Source organism: Gymnoscopelus microlampas (genome assembly GCF_963454915.1).
Source record: "Gymnoscopelus microlampas genome assembly, chromosome: 11".
NCBI classification, from domain to species: domain Eukaryota; kingdom Metazoa; phylum Chordata; class Actinopteri; order Myctophiformes; family Myctophidae; genus Gymnoscopelus; species Gymnoscopelus microlampas.
In genome coordinates this window covers 29,084,363-29,107,517 of record NC_139948.1, presented here as the reverse complement: position 1 = coordinate 29,107,517, position 23,155 = coordinate 29,084,363, and the positions used below count along the sequence as shown (strand labels likewise).

The following is a 23,155-nucleotide window of genomic DNA, read 5'->3' as shown; positions in this document are numbered from 1 at the left end:
TCAGAGTGGAAAAGTTTTATTGAACACATTCTTTATGGAGGAAGAGCTAACAAGCAACAGAAAATGCACATAAAACAAGATGGCCAATCATATGTTTATTGAATATCAGAATGACTGAAGGTAATGTATGTCAAGTGTAGGTAGGCCACTTTGGTCACTAAGCAGTCTCCACACCTCAATTCTCTTCATCTGTGTGGGGGGGAAAGCAAAATAGAAATGTAAAGAACAGTAGAAGATATATGTAACATAAGTGAGGGGGAAACATTTTTGGCCAATAACAAGACTCCCCAGCAACAAAAAACATAACAATGGTGTTTTTGTTAAAGTGGGATGAAACCCTAGGCTGATTTTGTAGTTTGTTTTCCACTTCAGGTAAAAACCTACTGCAGGGTAAAAACATAGCAGGCAGCATAATCACTGTACTATAGTACAGTGATGTAAGCAACACAGCTGCAGCTAATCAAATTAATAATGGGTGCGTTAGATTCTTTTGTGTCAATACTGTACATGCTTGCACATTGGCATGGCCATTTATTCGGTGCTGCTGTGTTGCTTAATAGTTTGCCATGTTTTTTATCTGCTGTAGTTTTTAACCTGAACTGGAAGACAAACGACAAAATCAGCCTGGGGTTAGGGTGAATGCGTTGTGAGCTTGTAGATCTGCTAGTTTAAATTATTTTTCATATTGACAAATGGGGGTCCCTGGCACAAAATCTTTTCAGATGGGGGTACGCGGTCAAATGTCTATCAATTTGGGGGTCCTTGATATGTAAATCCCCGTCAATATCATTCCGACGTATTACTTGATTTCCCAATCTCACCTTCCTCCTCCTCATCTTCTTCATCCTCCTCCTCTTCCTCATCTTCATCAGAGCTGAAGGTCCCATCAGGCAGGCTGTACACGCGGATCACTTGCTGTTGGAAACGGGACAAATGCAACCACCATCAAGCCACTTTCCTGACCAGCATTACAATTTACCACTCGCTCTCAATTTACCCAAAATTAAGTGTCACTGAAATCGCTGACACAAATTGTGATCACGAAGCCAGTCGTTGCTGTTGGGCAGTAACCTTGCATCTCCGTAAATTAATGCCTTACTTCATTGTGCAAGAATGTCACTATGTACAAGCTCCCAATGCCTGCCTGCAACATGTTGTGAGCTTGTAGATCGGCTATTTTTGCCATTTTCAACAGTGAACGTGGTTATGTGTGTCTGTGGGTTTCATAAATATTGAACCAATTAAAAGTATTAACAAGAGCTTGTGACTCAATAACTATACTGGATCATTGGAACACAGACAATTCTCCATTTGTAGAATAGTAAAGGTTTTGGATGTACAAACTAGGTTCCGGCCGACAGCAGTGCTGGATGGTAGCTCACCTTGTTGGGGTCCTTGAGGATGAGGTACTTGCCCTCATCCAGCTTGCGGCAGATATCGATGACACAGCGGAGGATGCCCCAGGCGTTCTCCATGCTCAGGTTGATCTGGCTGGCAAACTCATTGGGCTTGAACTGCTGGGTACCCAGGATGACATGGCGGGCCGAGTCCTTCACATGGTAGCGAGACACATATCTAGAGAGAGGGGGTCGAGAATGCAATTGAGTTGATCAAAACAGACTGGGCAATGTATTTTAAGAGCCAATTTTGGTATGCCGAAAGCACTTCTTACTGACCTTAGTCATGCAGCAAAATGACACAAGAGGCAGACCGATATATCGGCCATTATTTGCCTTTTTTGGTATCTACAATTATGCAGCCGATGTGAACTAAATTTTAACCATTTTCAATCTAGCGACACTATTTTGGGAATGCGATTATAGGCAAACATTTTCCAAAATAGCCGTTCTAAAAGTTCACAACATGCTTTTTTCTTTTTGACAAAAGATCGGTAAAAAAAACATCAGTAAACAGTAGTCTAGAACTCTCCAAATTCATGATCAGACCCAAATTTTGTCATCGGTTTGTCTTTAAAAGACACCTTCCAAAGGAGGTAGAGATGCGCGTTCCTCACCCAAGCTTTAGGTACTCCGATCCAGCCAGCATGGCACAGCATGTCCAACGGGCCAGTTTGTAGCTGTTGTTCTTCAGCTCTGTGGCCAGGACAGCACCTCTCTGGGAGTCCAACTTCTGTCGCCAGTCTATTCCATTACAGTGCTGAAATGGAAGATAAGCACATTAACATACAGAGCAGTAGTTCTCAAACATTTTCATGTCAAGGACTCCCAAATTGACATTATTGGGCCACCACCAAACGTCCAAACCCTAATAAAAGGCTCCAAGATCAGCAATTCTGCCCAGTCTAAATGGCTATTTCAACCCTGTGCCTCCTCCCTTCTCTTACCCTGGAGTCCCATTCGTTCAGCGTCTTGACGTTAATGAAAGAAACCTCTCCATTAGCTCCTGTCATCACACCATCATGCTCACAGCGAACAATCAAGTCGATGTCCTCTCCCAGCTTCCAGCGACGGTACCTGAAACGCCAAAGGAGATTTATTAGACCAGTGTTTCTCAAAGTGTGCAGTTTGGCTAATCGAAAAGAGACAATCTACAATCTTCACAACGGGTTGCAATGCAACACAGACATCTCCATGTATGGGCACAAAAGGGACACAGACAGACGGGTACTCTGACAAAGCACCCAACACTATGACTCAGACATATTGGTCTGATCGGCAGTGTGACGTAGGTGTGAACTCTAGCTGTGAGGGCTGCATGGCCGCCTGAACCTAGTTATTACATAATCACAATAATTTGAGATAATCATAATTATTTTGCATAATCGTGATAATCGTTTTCCATGTTGAAACCTTTTCATACATCTTCCAAAAATAGTGGAAATAGCAGATCTGCAAGCCCACAACGCGTCGGCTATTTCCGCTATTTTTTTTACAAATACATGCAGTGATGGCACGTTCAGGTAGGAGTTACTGGCGACAAATGGGTGACTAGATTATTAGATTCTCTCTCTCTCTCTTTAGAATGGTTATACAACTGAATAATAGACGCTGAAATTTCTAGCAAGGCCAGGGGAAATCATTGTGTGCCATGTGACAACTAGACTCTGAAAAGGTTTTTGCCCTTTGAGTAAACCATTTCATTGAGTTCAAACTCTACTATAATGGGCATCTAGTTTCAATACAAAAGCTAGTGCAAAGGGGAACTACAGAGATTTGTCCTGACAGAGACTTGTGTGAGTTATTGTCTTTAAATTATGTAGACCTATTTGGGAAAGAAAACAAAAACGTACTAGGTATATATGTTATATGGACATCTGTTATGAGAGCTACATAGACTGTGTTGGACAATGATTTGAAAATTCCTAGTCATATCTGTTCATTCAGCTGGAACAACTAACAAATTATTTGACTTGTAACAAGTTCCTTATACAGTACTCGGTTCTTTGCAATTTATTTGTCTAGTATGTTGAAATTGTATTGATTTATTATTGATTATATTTTCTCTGCTATACATGCCCTGAACCCGGACTAGTGCACCGAGCGTTATGAATATACCATTACAAGAAAAGAAAAAAAGATTTGATTAATACTTTTACTGTCGACACGGAGAACCCATTCTAGGTGTCATTTTGTCTGCAAATGTTAAGATACCCATAAAAACCCATAAGAAAATGGGCTAAATTGTGTCTGTTTTATTATGCACACTGAGAAATCTATCCTACTCAAATGTATTGTTAGAAGCTTGCGACAGAATAAAACCTGGTGCATGTTTAAAAACAGATGGGAGATGTCCATCTTCATTCAATTATACCGTTCTGCACCCAAAAGACATAAGGTCACAGTGTTACTTGAGACAGATAAATTTGATTAGGATACAATTAGATGGCATGACATCTCTTCGTTGTGATATGATTGTAGTCTTGCATAGCCAGACGATCGCAGATCTCTGCCTAGTGCCTACTAATACGTCTGCATGGATTAAAGCAATATACAATCTTACGACTGAAAATTGTCCTAATCTGTAATTTGTGAAATAGCGTGAAGGTGCACCCACACACTAGCACTGTGTTTCATAAACAATTAGCACAATATGTAAGATCATGACGTTTCGGTAGTCCATACAGCCAACAGTTGAAGAAATTGAAGATTGAGGCTTTAACCTTTGATTATGAAATATCCAACATCATTTCTGGAAAATTGAACATGTATTCTATTGCTAGTTTGACCACTTCAAATAATCTTTAATATTAAATGAACTAATAATCGAAAATAGGCTATCTACACGGTTACAAATGCTGACTTCTATGGAATCCAAATGACTGAAATCAGTCTTGGCGACTGAGAACTTTAATCCATGCTTCTGTGGAAAAATTCTAAATACAATGAATGGGCTTGGATGGCAGAGAAAATCACTGATAAGAAACCTATGGCCAATCCTAACACTGTCCCCGACGAAGGATCGCCCTAACGTTTTTGCATTTATTCTGTGATGCTTTTATTTTTTTTATTCCCAAATTGTTTCTACCCAGGTTTAGTCCATTCACTGAATTTAGATGTCACCAGACAAATCAGTAGGCAGAGATCTGATCATCTGGCTACACAAGTCTAAGATTGCATCATCTGGAGCCTTACTGAAACTAACCAGCAGGGGTCAGTACACACCTGTAAGCAACAGAGGCCACCTCGCTCTTGTCCATGTCTTCCTCCACAAATGGATTGGGGTTGGGAAACTTGTGACGCTCTCCTCCCTGTAGAAAGGCAATAGTTTAATTTCAAGGTCATAGGTTTAACAGTATATCATCACTGTTGGGCAGAAACCTTATGTCCAAAACCATTACTTTTCAGGAAATTATCCCATGGAGTCATTTTGATACAAGCTCTTAATACTTTTGATTAAATGTTTATAAAAAACACAGACTTGACCACTTTCAACTTGACAGCCTTATTTGGCTAAGTCATTTTAGGCAATATTTTTCAAATATCTACAAGCTCTTGTGCTCGCAGATCTGATATTTCCTCTACATTTGCGTGATACTGTCACACAACTAAGTATAAGAAAGGGCATTAATTTGGATGAACATAAAAAGATGAAATATGGAAATATAAGGTTTCTGCGCAAGAGCCTGGACTTGGTTGGGTTAGGCGTACCATACGCAGACACTGCTGGCTGAAGTTGTGGTTGATGTAGGTGGCCTCCATGGCCAGGTTACGGGGAGAGTTGAAGGAGTTGCCCTCATCCTGCGGTGGCTCATTGGCGGTCTCGCTCACGGTTAACAAATCTGAGGCAGAGCAGTTGAAGTTAGTGCAACAGATATGGCACAACTTTAGATATTTACAAACAAGACAATATCTCGTGATTTATAGTTGCACACAACGATGTCGCTCTCCAAAATTGTGATTTTGTGGGCTTGTACATTGGCTATTTTCGATGCACCGCACTATAAAACTTGATATACATAAGTATATCATCAAGCCCTTTACGGACAGACGAGTTACACATACTATACACTGCAAAAAGGCTCACCAAAGTCAGAGTTGTCTCTTTTGTCAAAGAAGAGCTTGTTGCCCACTCTCTGCACAATGATATCCCAACTGTTCACTGAGCGTGTGCAGCACATCAACGTGGCCAAGATGGCGTCGGTGGCAAACACGTTCCCCTGGGTTTTAGCCAGCTGGAGAGAACACGGAAGCATTATACACAGCATTATAGAAAGAGAATAGCAACATGTTTTATGTTAGAAGGTACACAATAAAATCAGTGTTAATTTATCCATTTGTAACTATATGTATACAAATGGATTTTGATAGACTATTTCTACACCTTGGGTACCATTTTTATAGTCGTTTTATAGACTTGGCTGGGGCTTGAACCCCAACGTCCAAGTCTCGGGGCAGATACTAACCACAAGGCATCTGAACTGGTCATTAATTATTACTTGAGTGGTGATTAATCATGATTTATCACAGCTAAACTGTGATTAATCCGATTAAAATGTGTAATACTTTGAAAGCTTCTTCAAGTTTCTAAACATGATTAGAAACTTGGGCTGTCAAAGTATTACACATTTTCATCATAATCAATCACAGCTAAATTGTGATTAATCCGATTAAAAAGTGTAATCATTTGACAGCCCAAGTTTCTAAACATGACTGGGACCAGATCAAAGTGTGTATATTTGTGCTTGTACCTTGCGTATGACAGGATCGTCTGTGGTGGTGACAGTGTGGAAGATCCTCTTGATGCTCTTGAGTGACCTCTCATTGCGAGTGGTGACGCGATCAAAAGCCTTGTCATAATACTCCAACGCGCCGCAGCATTCGCTGAAGACGACATATACAACACATAGTCATCATTACTTGTATTCTAGCCTCTCAACTCTTCCACAATCTTCGAGTGATACTTGTTTTTTAACCAATTGAACCCTCTATACTGGACTGGCAAAATGACATCAAATTTTAATGATGTCATTAATGTTTAACACTGTACATCTTCCTTAACAAATAAATACAATACAATATTTACTGGTGTAAATGTCTTTTTGGGGGGTTATTCTGCACTCTGTGTGCTCAATAGCTCCAGTAGCAGCTAAACAACAGTTACTTTGCTTGTATCCTTTCGTGTGTGTGAGACTGTGTGTCAAACTTACATGTCAGTAGGATCAGCTACCTCCATGTATCTCATCTTCATCAGCCTGGGGAAGTCCATCTCTTCCTTTACCTCCCAGTCACTCCTCACCTCCACAGAGGAGTCCCTTGGCTTCAGCTGGGCCTTAATGAATGCATATATGCAGAAAAGAGAAGGAGGTAAAAAGAGGAAAAGAGGAAACAAGGAGGGAGAGACGCTTCTGTATTAATAAAACAATCATGATAAAAGTGCAGTTAAAACATGTTTTTTAATTCAATCAATGAAAAAAAAATGTTTACTTTAATTACTATCATAATGTCATATCATATCTTTTTGTGTACCTGAGACTTCTGGTCCCACTTCTGACGGACGCCGAATTGCTTCTGGAACTTCTTCTGCAGGCGCATGCGATCCCTGGATACAGAAATGTATTAAAAATCAAATAAATTATTTTTTACTGGACTCTGGACTGAGGAAATGTGGTCTCACCAACAGCTCATACTAGTACATACTGACCCAGCTGAAGATGGACTGGACTAGAGTATAAATGGGAGAAACTGAACGGAACATTTCCTGGAGGCAGTATTTGACAGTTTCGACCACAACTTACCGCTCCTTCTGCTTGGCACTCTTAGGCAGGGTTTGCATGTTGAACTGGGTCAGGTTCCTACGGTCCTTGTCCCGGCGTAGATTCCTCTGTTAACAGAAATGGCGTTATGTTATTTAGACGGCCAGTTAGGCTACATGACACGTTATGGTGGGACAAATTCATATTTTTTCATTCATTGGAGACATAATGGAGACATTAATCTATTTTCAGTTACGTGTGAGACCATGCACACAGTGCAGGTGGAGGGCTCCTGTACCTGAGCAAAGCGCATGCGGTTCCTCTGGTAGGCAGTCTTCTGCGTCTTGGCAGTGTCCACCAATTGGAAGCTGGTTTCATCCTCCTCATGGAAGTAGGCGTACTGGCTACCACCCCCAAATTGAGAGGAATATTTATCTGAAAGGGGGGGGGTCATAAAATTATTACATGGTAGTAAGGCTGGCATGCATATGGACAATATCATCCAAGTATGGTGCCCGTACTTACAGGCACAAAGGATATATTTTTCCATTGGCTCTGTTTAGTAATAATACATTTATACTGCACTTTACATTTGTGTAAATCTCACGGTGCTACAATAAGCATTTGCATTAAAAAATCATCACAGACGAGACGGGTTAGTCTTAATGTCGGCTGTTTGGATTAAGTAAATTATACAGTATGTGTATGGCAAATATTGATACTTCCAAATTCAAACCTCACATATGCAACCCATTATTGGTCACATATGTGGCGTTTTGGTGGCAATAAATATCTGCAGCAAAATGTGAGCAAACTATGTGTGCCAAGTTGCAACAACTAGAAACAAGGGGAAATTTATAGTTTGAGTCTCTGTGCATAATCCACAATACACATACTGTATATTACATATTTTGATCAAAATGTTCTGATGCCGTTTTTGCTAAATGGTTTAACTTACTTGTGTATCTCTTATCTTGATAGGTCGCCCCAGTCCAATCAGCCACCTGCAATTAAACCATGTTTAAGCACACCACATAAACATACTAATGGGGGGAAAAAAGCTTATATCACTTAACATTTCAGATGGGGAAATCTGGAGTAGAGCCACATCAATATATTGGTGGTATAAATTTGATCTATCAAAATGATTAGTATTTATTTTATTTGTAAAATTTTCTCAAATAGAAACTTTTAATATATCGGTCAAAACATTGGTAATCCGTGATCTAAGACTTTCCAAAATCGGGATCAGACCCAAAAATCTGGCATCGGCCAGGCTCTACTCTGAATGTATGTAACATGCGCATATGAACCTTTCCCAGACGGTCTCCTTTGCTGAAAGGCTGGTATGGCATGTCTTTGAACTTCTCTGGAACGGCACAAGGACCCCATCCTGATGGATTGTCCTGGATCACAGGGGCATGGAACTTGGCCATGATGACCTTATGTCAGGAAGAAAATGACAGACTTTTGTTATTTGATTTAAGCAGACAATATACACACAGACACACATGACCAATCACATACAACAGTGGTTCTAGAACTTTTTTTTTATTTCAAAGACCCCCAGTTTACACATTAGGCCATGGACCCCAATAACTCTCAGTTACAGACATTTTTACCTATCCTATCCTGGAATCCTGGAGAAAGGAAGGAGATTCCTCACACTGTAGCTCCCAGTAGAAAATGTATTAAATAAATTCAAACAACGTTTCGACCACTGTGGGTCTTCATCAGGTCTGACTGCCTGGAACCCTTTCAATGACTCCTGGGGTCCCCGTCCTCACTTTGAGAACCAGTGACATACACAGTGAAATCCAATAGGACCCTTACAGGTCCATTGAAATACTCCCTGCTGTCGTCATCCCACCCCCCGCCAAACCCATTTTCGTATTCTTCCTTTCTGGAAAACAACAAAATGTTGCTTACGCAAAAACGAATTTCACCCACTTCTTTGCACCTGTAAGGCAGCAATGTGACAATGGAGTAGCCTTGGACAGTCAGTGTTGCAACGCTGAATTGGAACGTGGGTTGCACTCTATTTTAATGACGTGACGGTGACGCGCACGTCGCTTAACACCTACACTACAGGTCACACAATGGACAATTGATATGCATCTAGGCTCATTCCTATGTTAATTCGCCTGGTGTGAGTCGGGAGCCTTTTTAAACTTTGTTGAGGTGTGAATTTAAAGTTGTTTTAAATCTATGCATGTGCCTGCGCATGCTCCTGGTCAAATAGGTTCCTACATGGCGTGCAAGGCCGTCCCATGAGCAATGCAACCTTGATGACAGTCTTGTAATCAAGGCCAACAATGTAGTATATTCTGTTCTGACAGTCTCAGAGTTAATTAAGTCAGGATTTGACTGTGTAACATAGGGGTTCTCAACTTTTTCAGGCCGTGACCGCCAAAAATAATCATATTTGAACTGGGGAACACCCCGGCCCACCCTGACAAGCACTTGGAATTGTAGGAGTTGAGGCATTACATTTTGTTTGACTGTTCCACAGATAAATATTGTGAAAATAGCCGATCTACAAGCTCGCAACGCCTCGGGCGTTGTGAGCTTGTAGATCGGCTATTGTCACAGTATTTGCCTCTTTCTTATATTATTTGACAATTTGGCCAACGTTTGAGCTGTTTTTATAGTAGTTTGTTGATTATTTTTGATGCAATAATGGTCTTTTTATTTTCTTCCTTTTTTTGTTGAGGTCTTAAATGTCCTTAAATTGTCACTTCGCTGTCACCCCCGCCCCCCACACACACCAAAAATCATGTGCACAGGTTGAGAACCACTGGTGTAATAGACCATTGGTTCTCAAAGTGGGGTCCGGGGACCCCCAGGGGTACTTGAAGGGGTTCCAGGGGGTCCCCAGCTAAATGATGGATAGGAACCAAATGGACCCTTATGGGTCTGTAACTCTGAGAGCGTACAAATGGAACCAATTTGTACACTCTCAGAGTTAAATTAACATTGATTTTACAATATGAATTGGGGTCCCAGAGATAGAAATGCTATTAAATGGGGGTCCGTAGCCTAATGCATGTTAAACTGGGGGGTCCTTGAAATTAAAATGGTTGAGAATCACTGCTAGAGTCGTAAAAAATCTTCTCTTATGGGGGTCCCTGGCATATCTTTTGAAATGGGGGTCCGCGGGCTAATAAGTGTCAATTTGGGGGTCCTTGACATGAAAAAGTTTGAGAACCACTGTAATAGACTAGTCATTGGAGGAGGTTAAACATGTCCCGACTCCCGGAGGACATCCAGGGAGAGGTCTCAGACTATTAGCAGCACTGTTGTCCCTCATCATCAATGCACTGAACAAACAGGCACTGGTCGGCTTGCGCAGTGGGCTAGTCATCACTGACCAGGCCCTGAACGTCCATTCCCCACAGCCTGGAACCACTCCTACTCACGTAGGTTAAATAATGGTGTCATGTATTATTACAGTAGTTATGTGATAGAATGGAAACGATCTGATAACTGCCAGCTGGATTAGCTTCTGCTAACATTAGCTAAAACGTAAGCTAAGCTTACATTTGAGGCTAAGGGCTTGCCAGGTGGCCGCGTTAGCAGTGTTGCCATACTTCATGAGAGAAATAAAGCAACCAGGTCTAAGAAAACAAACCCAAAAAACTAGGCCACATGAGCACTTTAAACGGGCTATCGGCTATTTGAAAATAGCCGATCTACAAACTCTTGTAGATCTGCTATTTTCAAAAACTCTTGAAATGAAATGAGGAATATTTGGGGAAAATTCGCTTATAATAAGCCGACATGGCAACACTGGTTGCGTTTTAGCTAGGCTAAGTTAGCTAGGCTAAGTTAGCTAGGCTAAGCTAACGGGGTGGCAAGCTGAATACCTTTTGTTCCCAAGACTAATTTCCTTTCCACAACATACATTTGACAGCATTTGTCGTCATACACGTTGACATATTTGGATGGATTCTCACCTTACCAGATATGACACCGTATCGAGTGGTTTGTTTCAACCACACCGTCTGATGGACGGGTTTCCTTCCAGATGCTGGTGTGAAAGGAGGACTGACTTCTGTGCCGTAAACAGGAACGTTCCTCCTGCCGGTATGCTACTGTAACTGTTTTGCGACAATGAGATGTCCATGCAGCAGAGCTCATTAATTTAACTCTATGCCAAAGGGCCCCTTAGCTGAAGCGGACCCCCACTACATCAGTGATGGAAGAGGTGCACTACTCACATTTTTTACTTAAGTAGAATTATCAATACTGCACTGTAGAAATACCCTGTTATGAGTAAAAGTCTGGAATTAAAAATGTACTTGAGGAAAGTACAAAAGTGTTGGTGTCAAAATGTACTTAAAGTACCAAAAGTAGAAAGTACCCATTAAGCAGAATGTCCCATTTCACAAGTTTTCAAATGTATAAAAAATCTTTTGAAAATACTGTAGCAGATCTACAAGCTCACAAGTTTTCAAATAATTATAGTGGAGTAAAAGTATAATATGTGTCTGATGTAGAGGAGTAGAAGTAAGAGTGCTGAAAATTGTAAATACTCCAGTAAGGTAAAAAAAAAACCCTCAAAATTGTACTGAAGTACAGTACTTAGTAAATCTACTTAAGTTACTTTACACCACTGAGAAAGATGAAGCGGACCCTCACTAAATATTGTATACAATAATATTGTATTGTGTTGCAGATTCAACTTTTTCAAGATAGCTTCATAGACTTTTAGCAATATCATAATTGTTTTTGTCAATTCATATCTTATTGTCTCTGCCAGGCCGAAAGGCATAACCGAGACTATCTTTTGCACTCCTATCCGAAACCTGTCTGAAACTCCCTGGATGCCAGAGCAGAACCTCTGCCCCAAATCTTTTGTACTCTTACAGATTTTGTCCGAACATCACGCAAATCGGTACACCTCTATAGTCATTAAACAAAACGGGTCTTTCAGATTTTTCATATTCCATCCTGATTGGTTAAGATTGGCTTCAAAACTTCACCATGTCACTGTTTGCACTTTTGTAATTAAAAGATTATATAGAGTGTACATTTTTCGTTGTCAGTGTGCGAGCCTATTTTGTTAATGTGTATTTTCAGACATTTAACCACTTAAACCCTCAATATCTTTCAAGCACCTTTGGCTCTGTACTTGGTCTGCTCTTTTTTCCGTCTACACAAACCTCTTTGCCGAATATAGCCGATATAGTGTGTGTGTGTGTGTGTGTGTGTGTGTGTGTGTGTGTGTGTGTGTGTGTGTGTGTGTGTGTGTGTGTGTGTGTGTGTGTGTGTGTGTGTGTGTGAAATGTAAAGTACTGTAAAGTACTGAGGATTACTCCCCAGTGCGGAACCTGAGGTCTTCTGACTTCACCCCTCACAGCAATACGCGGACCCTCTGCGATAGAGCTTTCAGTGTGGCAGCCCCTGCCCTCTGGAACTCTCTCCCCGTGGAGATTCGCCAGACGCCAACACTGGACTTTTTCAAGTCTGCACTGAAGAGACACTTTTTTACTCAGGCTTTTGGCACTTAGTTTGTTTATTTTTTGTATTGTAAAGCGTCCTTGGGTTTCTGAAAGGCGCTATATAAATTCAAGGTTAACTTATTATTACATTGTAATGTGCATTTGAGTGGTCGAAAGACTAGAAAAAGCACTTTATATGCTGTCCATTTAGCATTTAAACAAAGGTATTTCCACAGGGTCAACCATGTCCTTTCATGGAGATGGAAGGACATCAGATGTCCTTCCATCTCCATGAAAGGATCATCATCCATCTGATGTCCACCCTTGACATCTGATGTCAAGGGTGGACATCAGACGGAAAAAGACTCCTTTTCCACCCGGCCTTGACATCAGTGGCTGCTGTTTAAAATGTGTGTGCGTGTGTGTTTCTATACCGTTGTTTCAGTTTAATCAACCTCACTGAGACACATTCCTCTTAAAACATACCTAGCAATGAAAATAATTCTGATTGTGGTCTTTTGCTGTGTGTGATGAATGTGCCAGTACTTTCATAAGCCTCATTCAGCTGAATGGGGCTGAATTTCAAGGTGTTCCTATTCATTACAATAAGCAAGGAATGAGGAGTATACAATAAAAACAGAGGTCAAAGAAAAACATACCTCTGTGGATGCACCAATTCTCTTTTTGACTACTTGTTTGATGTTGAAGGTAACTTGTTTTCTATGCTCCCTCACAGTATTTATTAATTTCAGTGAGAATTAACATCAACCTGAAACAAATTTATATAATACAAAATTATGACACCAATTTATTCTTCCCACTTAACTTTTTTATGATGAGGGTGAAGTGAATCACAGCATGGATGTAATAGCCTACAGTAAAATGTTGTGTTTGCTATGAACCTCAGAATTCCCTACATACAGCCAGAACAACACTGCTGATATCCATGTTGCCCGTTTAGTGTGGCTTATTAATAGTAGAGCAGATAGTAGGAACAATCGTTCACTTTGTGATACAAGCGTGAAAATTGGCATGAACATTCCTTTAGGTCAACTCTTTGACTTTTTTTATCGAGCCACTCAAAAATCCAATATGGCGTCCATTTTTTCCCAAAATGTCCGCTATCACGATATCTGTTGCACCCTGTTTTTTTTTGTTTGTTTTTTTTTTTGTGTTTTTTTTTTTTTTTTGGGGGGGGGGGGTGTCTTTTCTTTTTTTTCTTCTTTTTTTCAGTTTTTAATATCTATATACATACATTTCCTTCTTTTTTTTCTTTCTTTTTTTTCCTTAAGTGTTTAGAATATGTCTAATGTATTATTCACAATCGCAGCTGCACAATGCTGTACAAGGAAGAGTTGAACGATAACATTTGCACTAGCAGTTTTTGTCTCAAAAATGTAGCAGACTAACTCAGCAAAAGCAATTGGATGTGCTTCTTTCTTATATTGCACCTGATTTGTTGACTTTTCTGCATTTTTATGAGCTCGCCCTGTTATAGAGTGTGACCTTTGTGAGAGTGTGTGATATTTTAGCTCCTGTGCCACAGCATCACCAGCACTTAGCAATGCAAGTAGACGCCCATCATTAAGAGTCAGTGCACACTGATTAAGCTTTTCACTCAGCTGCATGGTCATGGCATGCCTCAGGTTCTCTCTTGTGTCATACTTTTCACAAAGAAAGCATAACATTGCCTTTTGATCACAACTTTTTCTTGGACGCTTGCTTGTGCTGGAGCTCGCTTCAGAATCTGAGGAGGAAGCTCTTTTCTGAGCTCTTTCTAGTTTAGAATTGTTGAATAAAAGTCTACATACTGTGCATCATTTTTTCTTAGAGTTTCCTCGATACCATCTCCATCATCTAACCTGTCCGGGTCTAAATCAATTGGCATTTGATGGAGAGAGTAGAACAGGGGAATATTTATTGCCAGGATGCTGTATCCAGAATCTTTTTTATTTACTTTTCGTTGTGGTGACATTAAAGTTTCCTGTGTGTCTTGCTGACAAAGACAACACTATATCTTTTTTTAATTGTAAAACATTAAAAACAGTTTAAAAAAAACTAAAGAATAATGTTGCAAATGTTCAGAAGTATACTAGGGGAGCTCTATTTGGTGTTTTGGTGATTGACATCACAAAAGCATAGGCAAAAATATGCTGAAAAGCTAAATCAGACACATTTTGGCAGCCATCTTTAATTGCACACCCCATGAAGCCTTGAATACATGGATATATTTTGTTTTTTGTCGCAATAATTTGATGCCCGGGTGTATTTCCAGTAGGAGACACAAAGATTCTACTTTGTGTCTCCTACCGGATACATTAGCCGGTAGGTAGTGATAACTGCCATTAAGCTACTGAATTGGAAGATGTATCATACCAAAATATAAACTAGAGACATGTAGGAATACAAAAATACAAAAACTTTACGGCCACCTCAGGTGGTACCAATTTGTGAAAATATCAGTGTTGGCCCCTGGACTACAATGAGTTATCTAGGTTTCTATTGTAATAGGTACTGTAGAAATAGCTCGGGTGGAAAGCTCAGACATCTGGGGAACTCTGGGGAGGGGAATTCCTTATATACACAGTGGTATGATTACTATGATATAACAGTGACATCATTCTGCGTCGTCCTTTTATACTCCTGTCATCGTGTCATGATGTCCTCTTAGGTAACCATGGCGATCTAACTTGTACAACCCAAACTCCCAGGACTGGGAGGGATATTTGAAGCAAAAGTCCCCAAGTGGCCAGCTATGGTACTGCAAGCTCTGGCCCACAACCGGTTATCTGTGCCCAGCAGCCATATCGGAAATAATTTGGGCCTCTTCCTTACTTCTTTCAAAGGTGTTACCAATGATACTAATGAAGGCTCTGTTCCATTCTGGTCAAACAGTGTAGAGTTATTGCACGCCTCCGACGCCTGTGATATTATTATGATTATAACCATGTCTTTAACTACTATTAACTTCATGAATAGTAGCTGTAGCATACTATTTGCATCTTCTACGCAAAGTAAAACGTGTTAATTGACCTATCTGTCCTTTGTCTAGGACCATGCATATTTATTTATTTTGATACTTAAATGTGGTGCTAACACTATCTGTCTTTTGTTCAGGAACAACAGTAGGTTACCTTTATTTCAATTCAAATAGCAATACGCATGCATGTCAATACTGGAAAACTCTACAGGACAGCTTTCTGTCTGTCTGATGGTCTGGTCTGGATGGTTTTGTATTTATTTGTTTTATATTTACGATATCTAGGTTTTGTTGATGCCGTCTCAGGTTTGGTTGCCGGCCTTGTAAAAACCTGTATAAATCATCCAGAAATAGAGATGGAATACAGCTGGTATTTAAAGGCCTGTCAGTGGCCTTGTCAGTGGCCTTGGCTCTCTCCGATGAAGAGCAATAAGGAAAGCTAATGAGAACCCAGTGGGGAAAGGTCAGCTGATGACCTGGCTGTGAAGCAATTATAGGACCAAATAAGACCAGAGGCATAAAGGAAAAAAAGGGTGGCAAGAACAGCGATCACTTGAGCCCCATTTCCAAATTACTGAAAATAGCTGATCTACAAGCTCACAACTCGTTGCTCGGTGCTCAAGACTGCCACATTTGGGCACCCAAATTTTGCGCCCAAATGCGGAAGTAGAGCGTTCTTCCGTGTGCTTCAAGCGCCAGTCAGCAACTTTCATTGAAATTATATATTATAACTCTATGACCCACCCACTCCTAGGTCAGGGATCGGGATCGGTCCCAAAAAACCTGATCGGAGCACCCCTAGTTGAGAACCACTATTACACTGTACCAACAGGATTTTGCAGTGATAGGAACCACATACTGCAGCGGAGATTGGCAACGACCAAATTGGGAAGAAATGACAACAAAAGCTGTAATAAATAAATAATTTCAAGAGCAATAGCTACAAACGGACAAAGTACTATCTAAACTTCTTCATTCAATTCAAATGAGGCTCTATTTCTTGAAATAATAACTGGGAAAGGGTCACTGGCATTCAGGATAGCTTGGCCTTCAGAGAGAGAACTATTCTCCCTTTCCATTCAGTCCCTCCACCTCCTCACTCTTGCTTCACCTTGATGTTGTATCATTGTCCATGGTGTTATGACATTTTCTTACCACCCCCAGACTCCATCCATCCACCCACTAACCTTCCTTTCTCTCCATCTAATATCAGCACTCTTACAAACTTTTCTTTTAATTTATCCTTGGTTTCTTAGCAACTCATGTCTTACAGTAGATGAAGTTTCACATTCCACTGCCACTTCCACCATTCAGACATGGATGGACTTACATGTATGCAGTGTTTGTCCAACTGTAAGCTTTTAATCAAAAATAAGTGTTTGTTTGTTGTTATACAGTGAAGTCCACACAGTTTCACACTATTCAATTTCTGTGAATGAAAGTATGACAGTAAAAAATGAATGGAATTCTCATTAAATAGCCCAAACCTTTGGAATTATAATGGGTCAACATTATAAAATCCCACATTTTAGATAAAGTGTAGCATGTAACAACTGGCCTTCAGCAGAGTTTCCAACATGAATGGAAGTCATAGGTTTTTTATTTTATTTTTCAAAGTTACAGAACGGTACAATGTCTGTGTGTGTTTGGGGGGGCGGGGGGGCGGGGGGGGGGGGGGGGGGGGCAATGAAACAATACAAAAAAAGGGAATCTCCTGCTGCTAAAGTATAGTTTCAAACCTGTGCAACTTGTTTTTTGACTAAAATATTTTTTTGTTTTCCTTGCGCCTTGAAGGTGCCGTTTTGACTCTGTACTATCAAAGAGGTCTAATAAAATGTATTAGAGCGAAAGAAAGGAACCTCTTCAATTGCAGCAAACCATTTAATGGTTTGCTGCAATTCAGGACGAATTAATTGGCATAACGACTAAATTGAGGAGAAAAAGGGGTATAAAGCTAACAACCTAAAAAAAGTTTTAATTTATCCATGTTATGCTGCTGCAATGTCAGAGGAGGTGAAGTAAAGAACCTTGATTATCCATTTATTGACAGGAAATTGCAATTCTCAATTACCTGCAGAATTTCCTCTTGGTAAAATACACTGAAATTATTGATTCCGCCAGGCTGTACGGCCTTTGACTGACTTCGAAAAATTGCGGACCCTGGGTAGGCAAACCAGCCGCTGGCGTAGACTTGCGCTCAGAGGAGCACATTTTCTAGTTTTACATATTTATTTTACTCTTGTCTTGTCTTGTCTTGTTCATCCTTGGAGCAGTGCAATTTAGGTATGCAAAACAGACCTGGGTAAAAAATGTGTTTTGCTAAAATAACACACATGGGAGGACAGTAATCAATTCAGGATCCATCCTTGTGGTTCTTGTCCTTGTCCCCAAGGTACACAGTAAGTAGCTTTCCCTTTGCTCTCACCCCCTTTGTCTGCTTAATAAATGGCAGTGTGAATGTGCTCTATACTCTCCAAATCTCTTGATACCTCACATTGCTTGATTTGATTAGTTTTTGTTTAATTAGTCCGCAAGAAGAAAAAGTCATATTCGTTGCCAAATCTATGGCGTGAAATTATTTAATCCAAATAACTTCAAGGATAATAACAATCGTAATGATTTGCAGAACATTTAGGTTTATCAACTTCATATATTAAACAAAATAATCATTTAAAGCTTGAATACTATACCTGGATATTTATGATGACAGACATCCAATCATCGGGGGAAAAAAAATTATAAAAAATTATAATATTCAGCATCTTTCTCAATCATTTCTGTAAAGTAATGTAGCCGAGACTATGTTTTCGCATATCATACATGTACCATTTCCTACTATGGAAACACATGTTTTTCTACTCTGGAAATAAGTCCCCAGGACTTTTTTTTGTGTTCCTTTTAGCCTTTTGGCCTAAATGCCTGACTGTACCTCGTGCTGTTTACATTTCTGACTAATAAAGTATTCAATAAAAAAACGAAACGCAATTTTTGGGATACTTGTTGCAATGGACTGGACGAATGTGTTGGCAGGAACAGGAGCAATATTCCTGCAAAGAATACTTACTACCCAAAACATACAAACAGTAGCCTGGATGAATAGATGTTGAAAACATGGGTATACCTTTTATTGAAGAAATGCGCTGGCCATTAAAACAATATAACTAAATATGTGTTTATGCTTTTTTCCACACAACCATTCTGTGTAGATTAGAACATGCATGTTGTACCTCAATTGTGTTCCTAATAGAGAAATTAGACAGAATCCAAGAGTTGGCGATGAAATAATATGACAGCTGTTTTTGATTAAGCAGAGCCTTTTAAGTGTTACATCATGTTTCTCTGCATGCACCTGGTTTGGATTCAACTGAAGTCCTCCTCTCTTTATAGCCCCTCTCCTGTATTCCAGGCACAGGATTGACAAAATAACATAATGCACAATCCTTTATTCACTATAAAGCAGTTACTTTAAGATTTGAAATCAATTTAAGTATTGCAGATGTCGCTCTTGATTTTCACTCCCTCTGCTTAACTAAATTAACTACATGTTTTGGATTTATTGTTACTGATGAATTGTCTCTCTCTTTCTGTGTCCTCTCTCTTAACCACTTGACTATGCAGAGCACAAGGTCTTCCTTGCCCTCTGCAGAGGACTCATTTATAAAGGCGAGAAGAAGCAAGGAGAATGCACCACATTAGAATTAAACTCAGTAAGGTTTTGTTGTGAAATGGTGTTGCATTGTTCTGCTCTGTTCTGTCAGTGTCTCCCATGTGTCAGTCTCTGTCTCTCTACAATGCAATTAATATCCTCAAGTGTTTTGTTTTTGATCAGGACGAAAACATAAATTGCATATTCAATTTGACTATAGCCTGGATAAGCTCATATCCTCCATGAGAAACCTGAATTTGATGAGTAGATAGCACTGTGGTGTATTTAAGTTTACCATGGTAATCAGATTTTCGAGAAATGGATATTTGTTTAACTATTGTAGGCCGATACCCGTTGGGAACGCATGCCCCTCCAGTTATGCAATACCTTCCTTTTATGACTATATATGGAGATGTCTGTCTGTCTGTGTTCTTTTTGTTGCCAGACCCAAGGGGTCGGCCTACATGAGGCTTTGTCCCTCTTTCGTCCATACATGGGCATAAAATTGTGTCTTTTTTCGTCCCCCTTTCGTCCATACATGGGCATAAAAGGGACCTCTGTTATTCTGGGTCTGGCAGAACCAGGTCTCCTGGTCTTGTTATGCCTATAAATATCTGAATTTGTCTGCTTGTGTCCGTTTTGTGCCCGTGTATATCTGTATTTGTCTGCCTGTGTCCCTTTTATGCCCATAGATATCTGTATCTGTCTGTATGTTTAGCCATACTGCCCATACTGTTTATGGAGATCTATGTCAACCATGTCAAAATATGTTGTGCCCTCACCTATATGATTGCTGTCTTTTGTAGATCCGCTGATAGCCAGGGATGGTGTAAGGCCCCCTGCTCACATACAGAAAATGTGTTGCTTTCTCATCATTGTTGGCCAGACGGCAAATCTTATTTAAGTGGAAGGATGTAACACCTCCGTGGCATAGTCAGTGGATTATAGATGTCATGCAGAATATCAAGATGGGAAAAAAATTATGTCTCAATGGCCCCACAGAGAGATTCCTCAAAACCTGGGACCCATTTATACATTTTGCGAATAGCCTGCCTGGCCTGGAACTAATTCCATACTGTACCTATGGTCTGTCCTATATTTCTTTTAAGCACACTGTACTATTACTGTTATTTGTGTATTTTGTTTGTATTTGTGACTATAATAATATAATATAATACAATATTATATATAAAATATATAATAAAAATCCCACCCAGTGTGAAGTGGGCGGTGTGTGGTCATCACAACATGACTCACTTAAAAAAAAGGATAATTTACTTTTTTTTAAGTCCATACTGCTATTCATAGGGCTGCACATGTGTCATGTGTTTCGCTAGCCAATCACAGTCCTGAATTTGCAAAGTCAGCCAATCACATTACAGTTAGTGGTGATGACACTAGCTGTAATGTGATTGGCTGACTTTGCAAAAGTATCGATTTGCATTAACAATGGAAGGGTTAGGGGTGTAGACTGCGTTGTAGACTATTGGCCAATCACGGTGCAGGATTGGTCAGTGTCCAAAACTCACTTATAGGGGGCGGTTACATCGCCCCAAAAATATGTCCAGGCTAGTCTATGATGTCAGTACTATTACATCATATTGATATGATGTAATAGTGTGTACTGATGTAATGTGACATCAGGTTACTCCATATATTGAGATTTATTAATATGTTTTTGGACAACTGCCGATCTGACCAATTATTCACTCAGTACATTGTTACATCAGTAACAAATTAACGAGAAAAGGAGGAATTGAAATGGTTCCTGAGATATGCAGGGGACAGACAGACAAGAACCTTCGTACATGTATAGATAGTTACAGTATACTGGGTAATTCCTGAACGTAATAGGCATATAAAGATGCAAACTTACTGTATTATGACCTTAATTGAAGTATGCATGGACAACTTGTTAGCAGTTAGGTATTGCATGAAAGGAACAATAAATACACTCTACCATGACCAGTGATGGCTTCCTATTCCTATTGACAAAATTGTTTGCCAGAGGGAAATTTGCTGCTCAGTCAAATCATCAATGTTAATTTAACTGATTGTGTACAATTCTGGTCCATTTGATTAATTTGGTAAAATAAGTGTTAATAGCTCTATTCTGATAGTAGTCATAGAGTGTTTGTTCAGTCTCCTCATCTATACAGCTCTTTAGTAAACAGAAAAAACATTTTCAGGTTTTAACCAATCAGGAGAGAGCTCTCATATACAGGATACAGGATTCTTCTGAGTCTGACAACATAGGTATCCCGAACTGAACATTTATTTTCTGTTTAGACAGATAGACACCTTTATTGATCATGCAGGGGAATTTCAGTCGCCCAGAGGCAGCACAGCCGTTAAGAGTTACACAGAGTTACAGGTACAGAGTAAGGAAAGTACTGTCAGTACAGCAATACAAAGGCAAGAAAAACAATAAGAAGCACTACAGAACAACAGTATACAGCTATCCTACTATCCTGCACTATGCAGAAAAACAACAACACAAGGTTACTGTGTCCTCACCGTACAATCAGTGTCCATTACAATCAGTGCAATGCAAAAGAAAAGTGACAGTGTTCACAGTGCAATCAGTACAATACATAACCATACCATAAAAGTGTCATTAGAGGTCAGAGTCCTTGATGCATCTATTATTCCAAGTTATGTTACGGTTGGCCTGGCAGAGCGACTATTGTATGTCTCATTGTAAATCCTCAAACCTACTGGCACAAACGACATGCCAAAGTCTCATACAGTTCCACTCTGGGTAGGTGAATCTGTTGTTTCCTCTCCTGCTCAGATGCCCAACTATATCTAGGTGGAGGGGGTGGGAGGGGTTCTCCATGATGGCATCCAGCCACCTCCTCCACCCCCTCCAGTGAGGTCCCCACGACGGAGCCTGCCTTCCTCACCAGACTGTTTATGTTGTTAGTGTCACCCGCTCTGTTGTGACCCCCCCAGCATGCAATTCCAAAGAAGAGAACACTGGCCATAACAATCTGGTAGAACATCTGTAGATCAGCTATTTTTGGTGAAGAGGTTTAGTGTAGACTAGAGGAAAAAGGAATAGAGAATGATGATCTCTGTATCTGTCAGTCCTTGTCCCTTTTATGCACATATGGAGATCCCTGATGTCATCAGTCTATGCCCATATATGGGCATTCCCTCTCCCATATATGGAGCTGGCTGATTTGTTTGCACCTGATGCCATTAAATTCCTTTTATGGTTATGGCTGAGTCATGGTGACAGAGGTCCACCGACATGGCGGCCGCGGTCGTCCCTTAAGACAATTTTAATATAGGATAATTGCGACCGTAGGTCGCACTTACTACAGAAAGCTGCTCCAGGTGTCCGTCCGTCACTCCGTCACTCCGTCACACACGTCACACTTTTGCCCTGCTCATATCTCCGCACCCATTGCCCCGATCCATGCCACATTTTGCACACACACTCCTTACCTGCCAAACTACACCCTCCAAGGACCCCCGGAGCTCCAGGGACCCCCAGCTGCCTCGGGGACCCCCAAGTGTAAAAAATGAGCACATGTGGACAAATTACCAAATGACCACCCCAACGGGGCTGCTCACGGGGCATTCCCGGGGACCACCCACTCCTGGTGCTCCAGAACGGATGCAAAAGTGGTGGCGCCCCCAGTGGAGGACCCCCTGCCACTGCAGCTCACATAAAATGCCGTAACTCGGGGGCTTGCCCCCCACAAACAATCCCTCCTTTCCCCTATAAACACACTCTCTCTCCCACACCACACACACACACACCAACAGCTCTTGCCTGCACACCTTTGCTTTTGGTCTGCCATACGACTGCTGAAACCTTCCCGCACACAGCCCTCTTCTGTATACATGTGACCTACGGTCGCTTATCTCCCGATTAGGGAGTCTTACTGGTAGGCTACTCAGCCAGTATGTCATGATATGTT

The 23,155-nt window shown here is 40.5% G+C and overlaps 1 protein-coding gene across 2 annotated transcripts; it reads right to left on the bottom strand.

Annotated features, from left to right (window-relative positions):
- Positions 1–80: 80 nt before the first annotated feature.
- Positions 81–11,229, bottom strand: eif3d (eukaryotic translation initiation factor 3, subunit D). 2 transcript variants are annotated; one of them, XM_084072279.1, is made up of 16 exons: positions 11,115–11,229; positions 8,467–8,595; positions 8,112–8,157; positions 7,452–7,588; positions 7,196–7,281; positions 6,927–6,999; positions 6,608–6,723; positions 6,149–6,281; positions 5,485–5,632; positions 5,109–5,239; positions 4,623–4,708; positions 2,345–2,474; positions 2,015–2,157; positions 1,383–1,575; positions 822–915; positions 81–189 (listed from the first exon to the last, which is right to left on the bottom strand). In XM_084072279.1, exons 2-16 carry the CDS (start codon positions 8,587–8,589, stop codon positions 176–178), a joined length of 1,653 nt encoding a protein of 550 aa, XP_083928405.1. In that variant the 5' UTR covers positions 8,590–8,595; positions 11,115–11,229; the 3' UTR covers positions 81–175. The 2 variants fall into 2 exon arrangements, with proteins under 2 accessions (XP_083928405.1, XP_083928404.1); XM_084072278.1 differs by having other exon boundaries at positions 11,110–11,210.
- Positions 11,230–23,155: the final 11,926 nt, after the last annotated feature.

Coding starts and splice junctions, on each gene's coding strand:
- eif3d (XM_084072279.1), bottom strand. CDS start 8,589: ATGGCCAAGTTCCATGCCCCTGTGATCCAGGACAATCCATCAGGATGG. Junction 7,282..7,451: donor ACCGCATGCGCTTTGCTCAG/GTACAGGAGCCC, acceptor TTCTGTTAACAG/AGGAATCTACGCCGGGACAA. Junction 2,475..4,622: donor GTGGCCTCTGTTGCTTACAG/GTGTGTACTGAC, acceptor TTGGCGTTTCAG/GTACCGTCGCTGGAAGCTGG.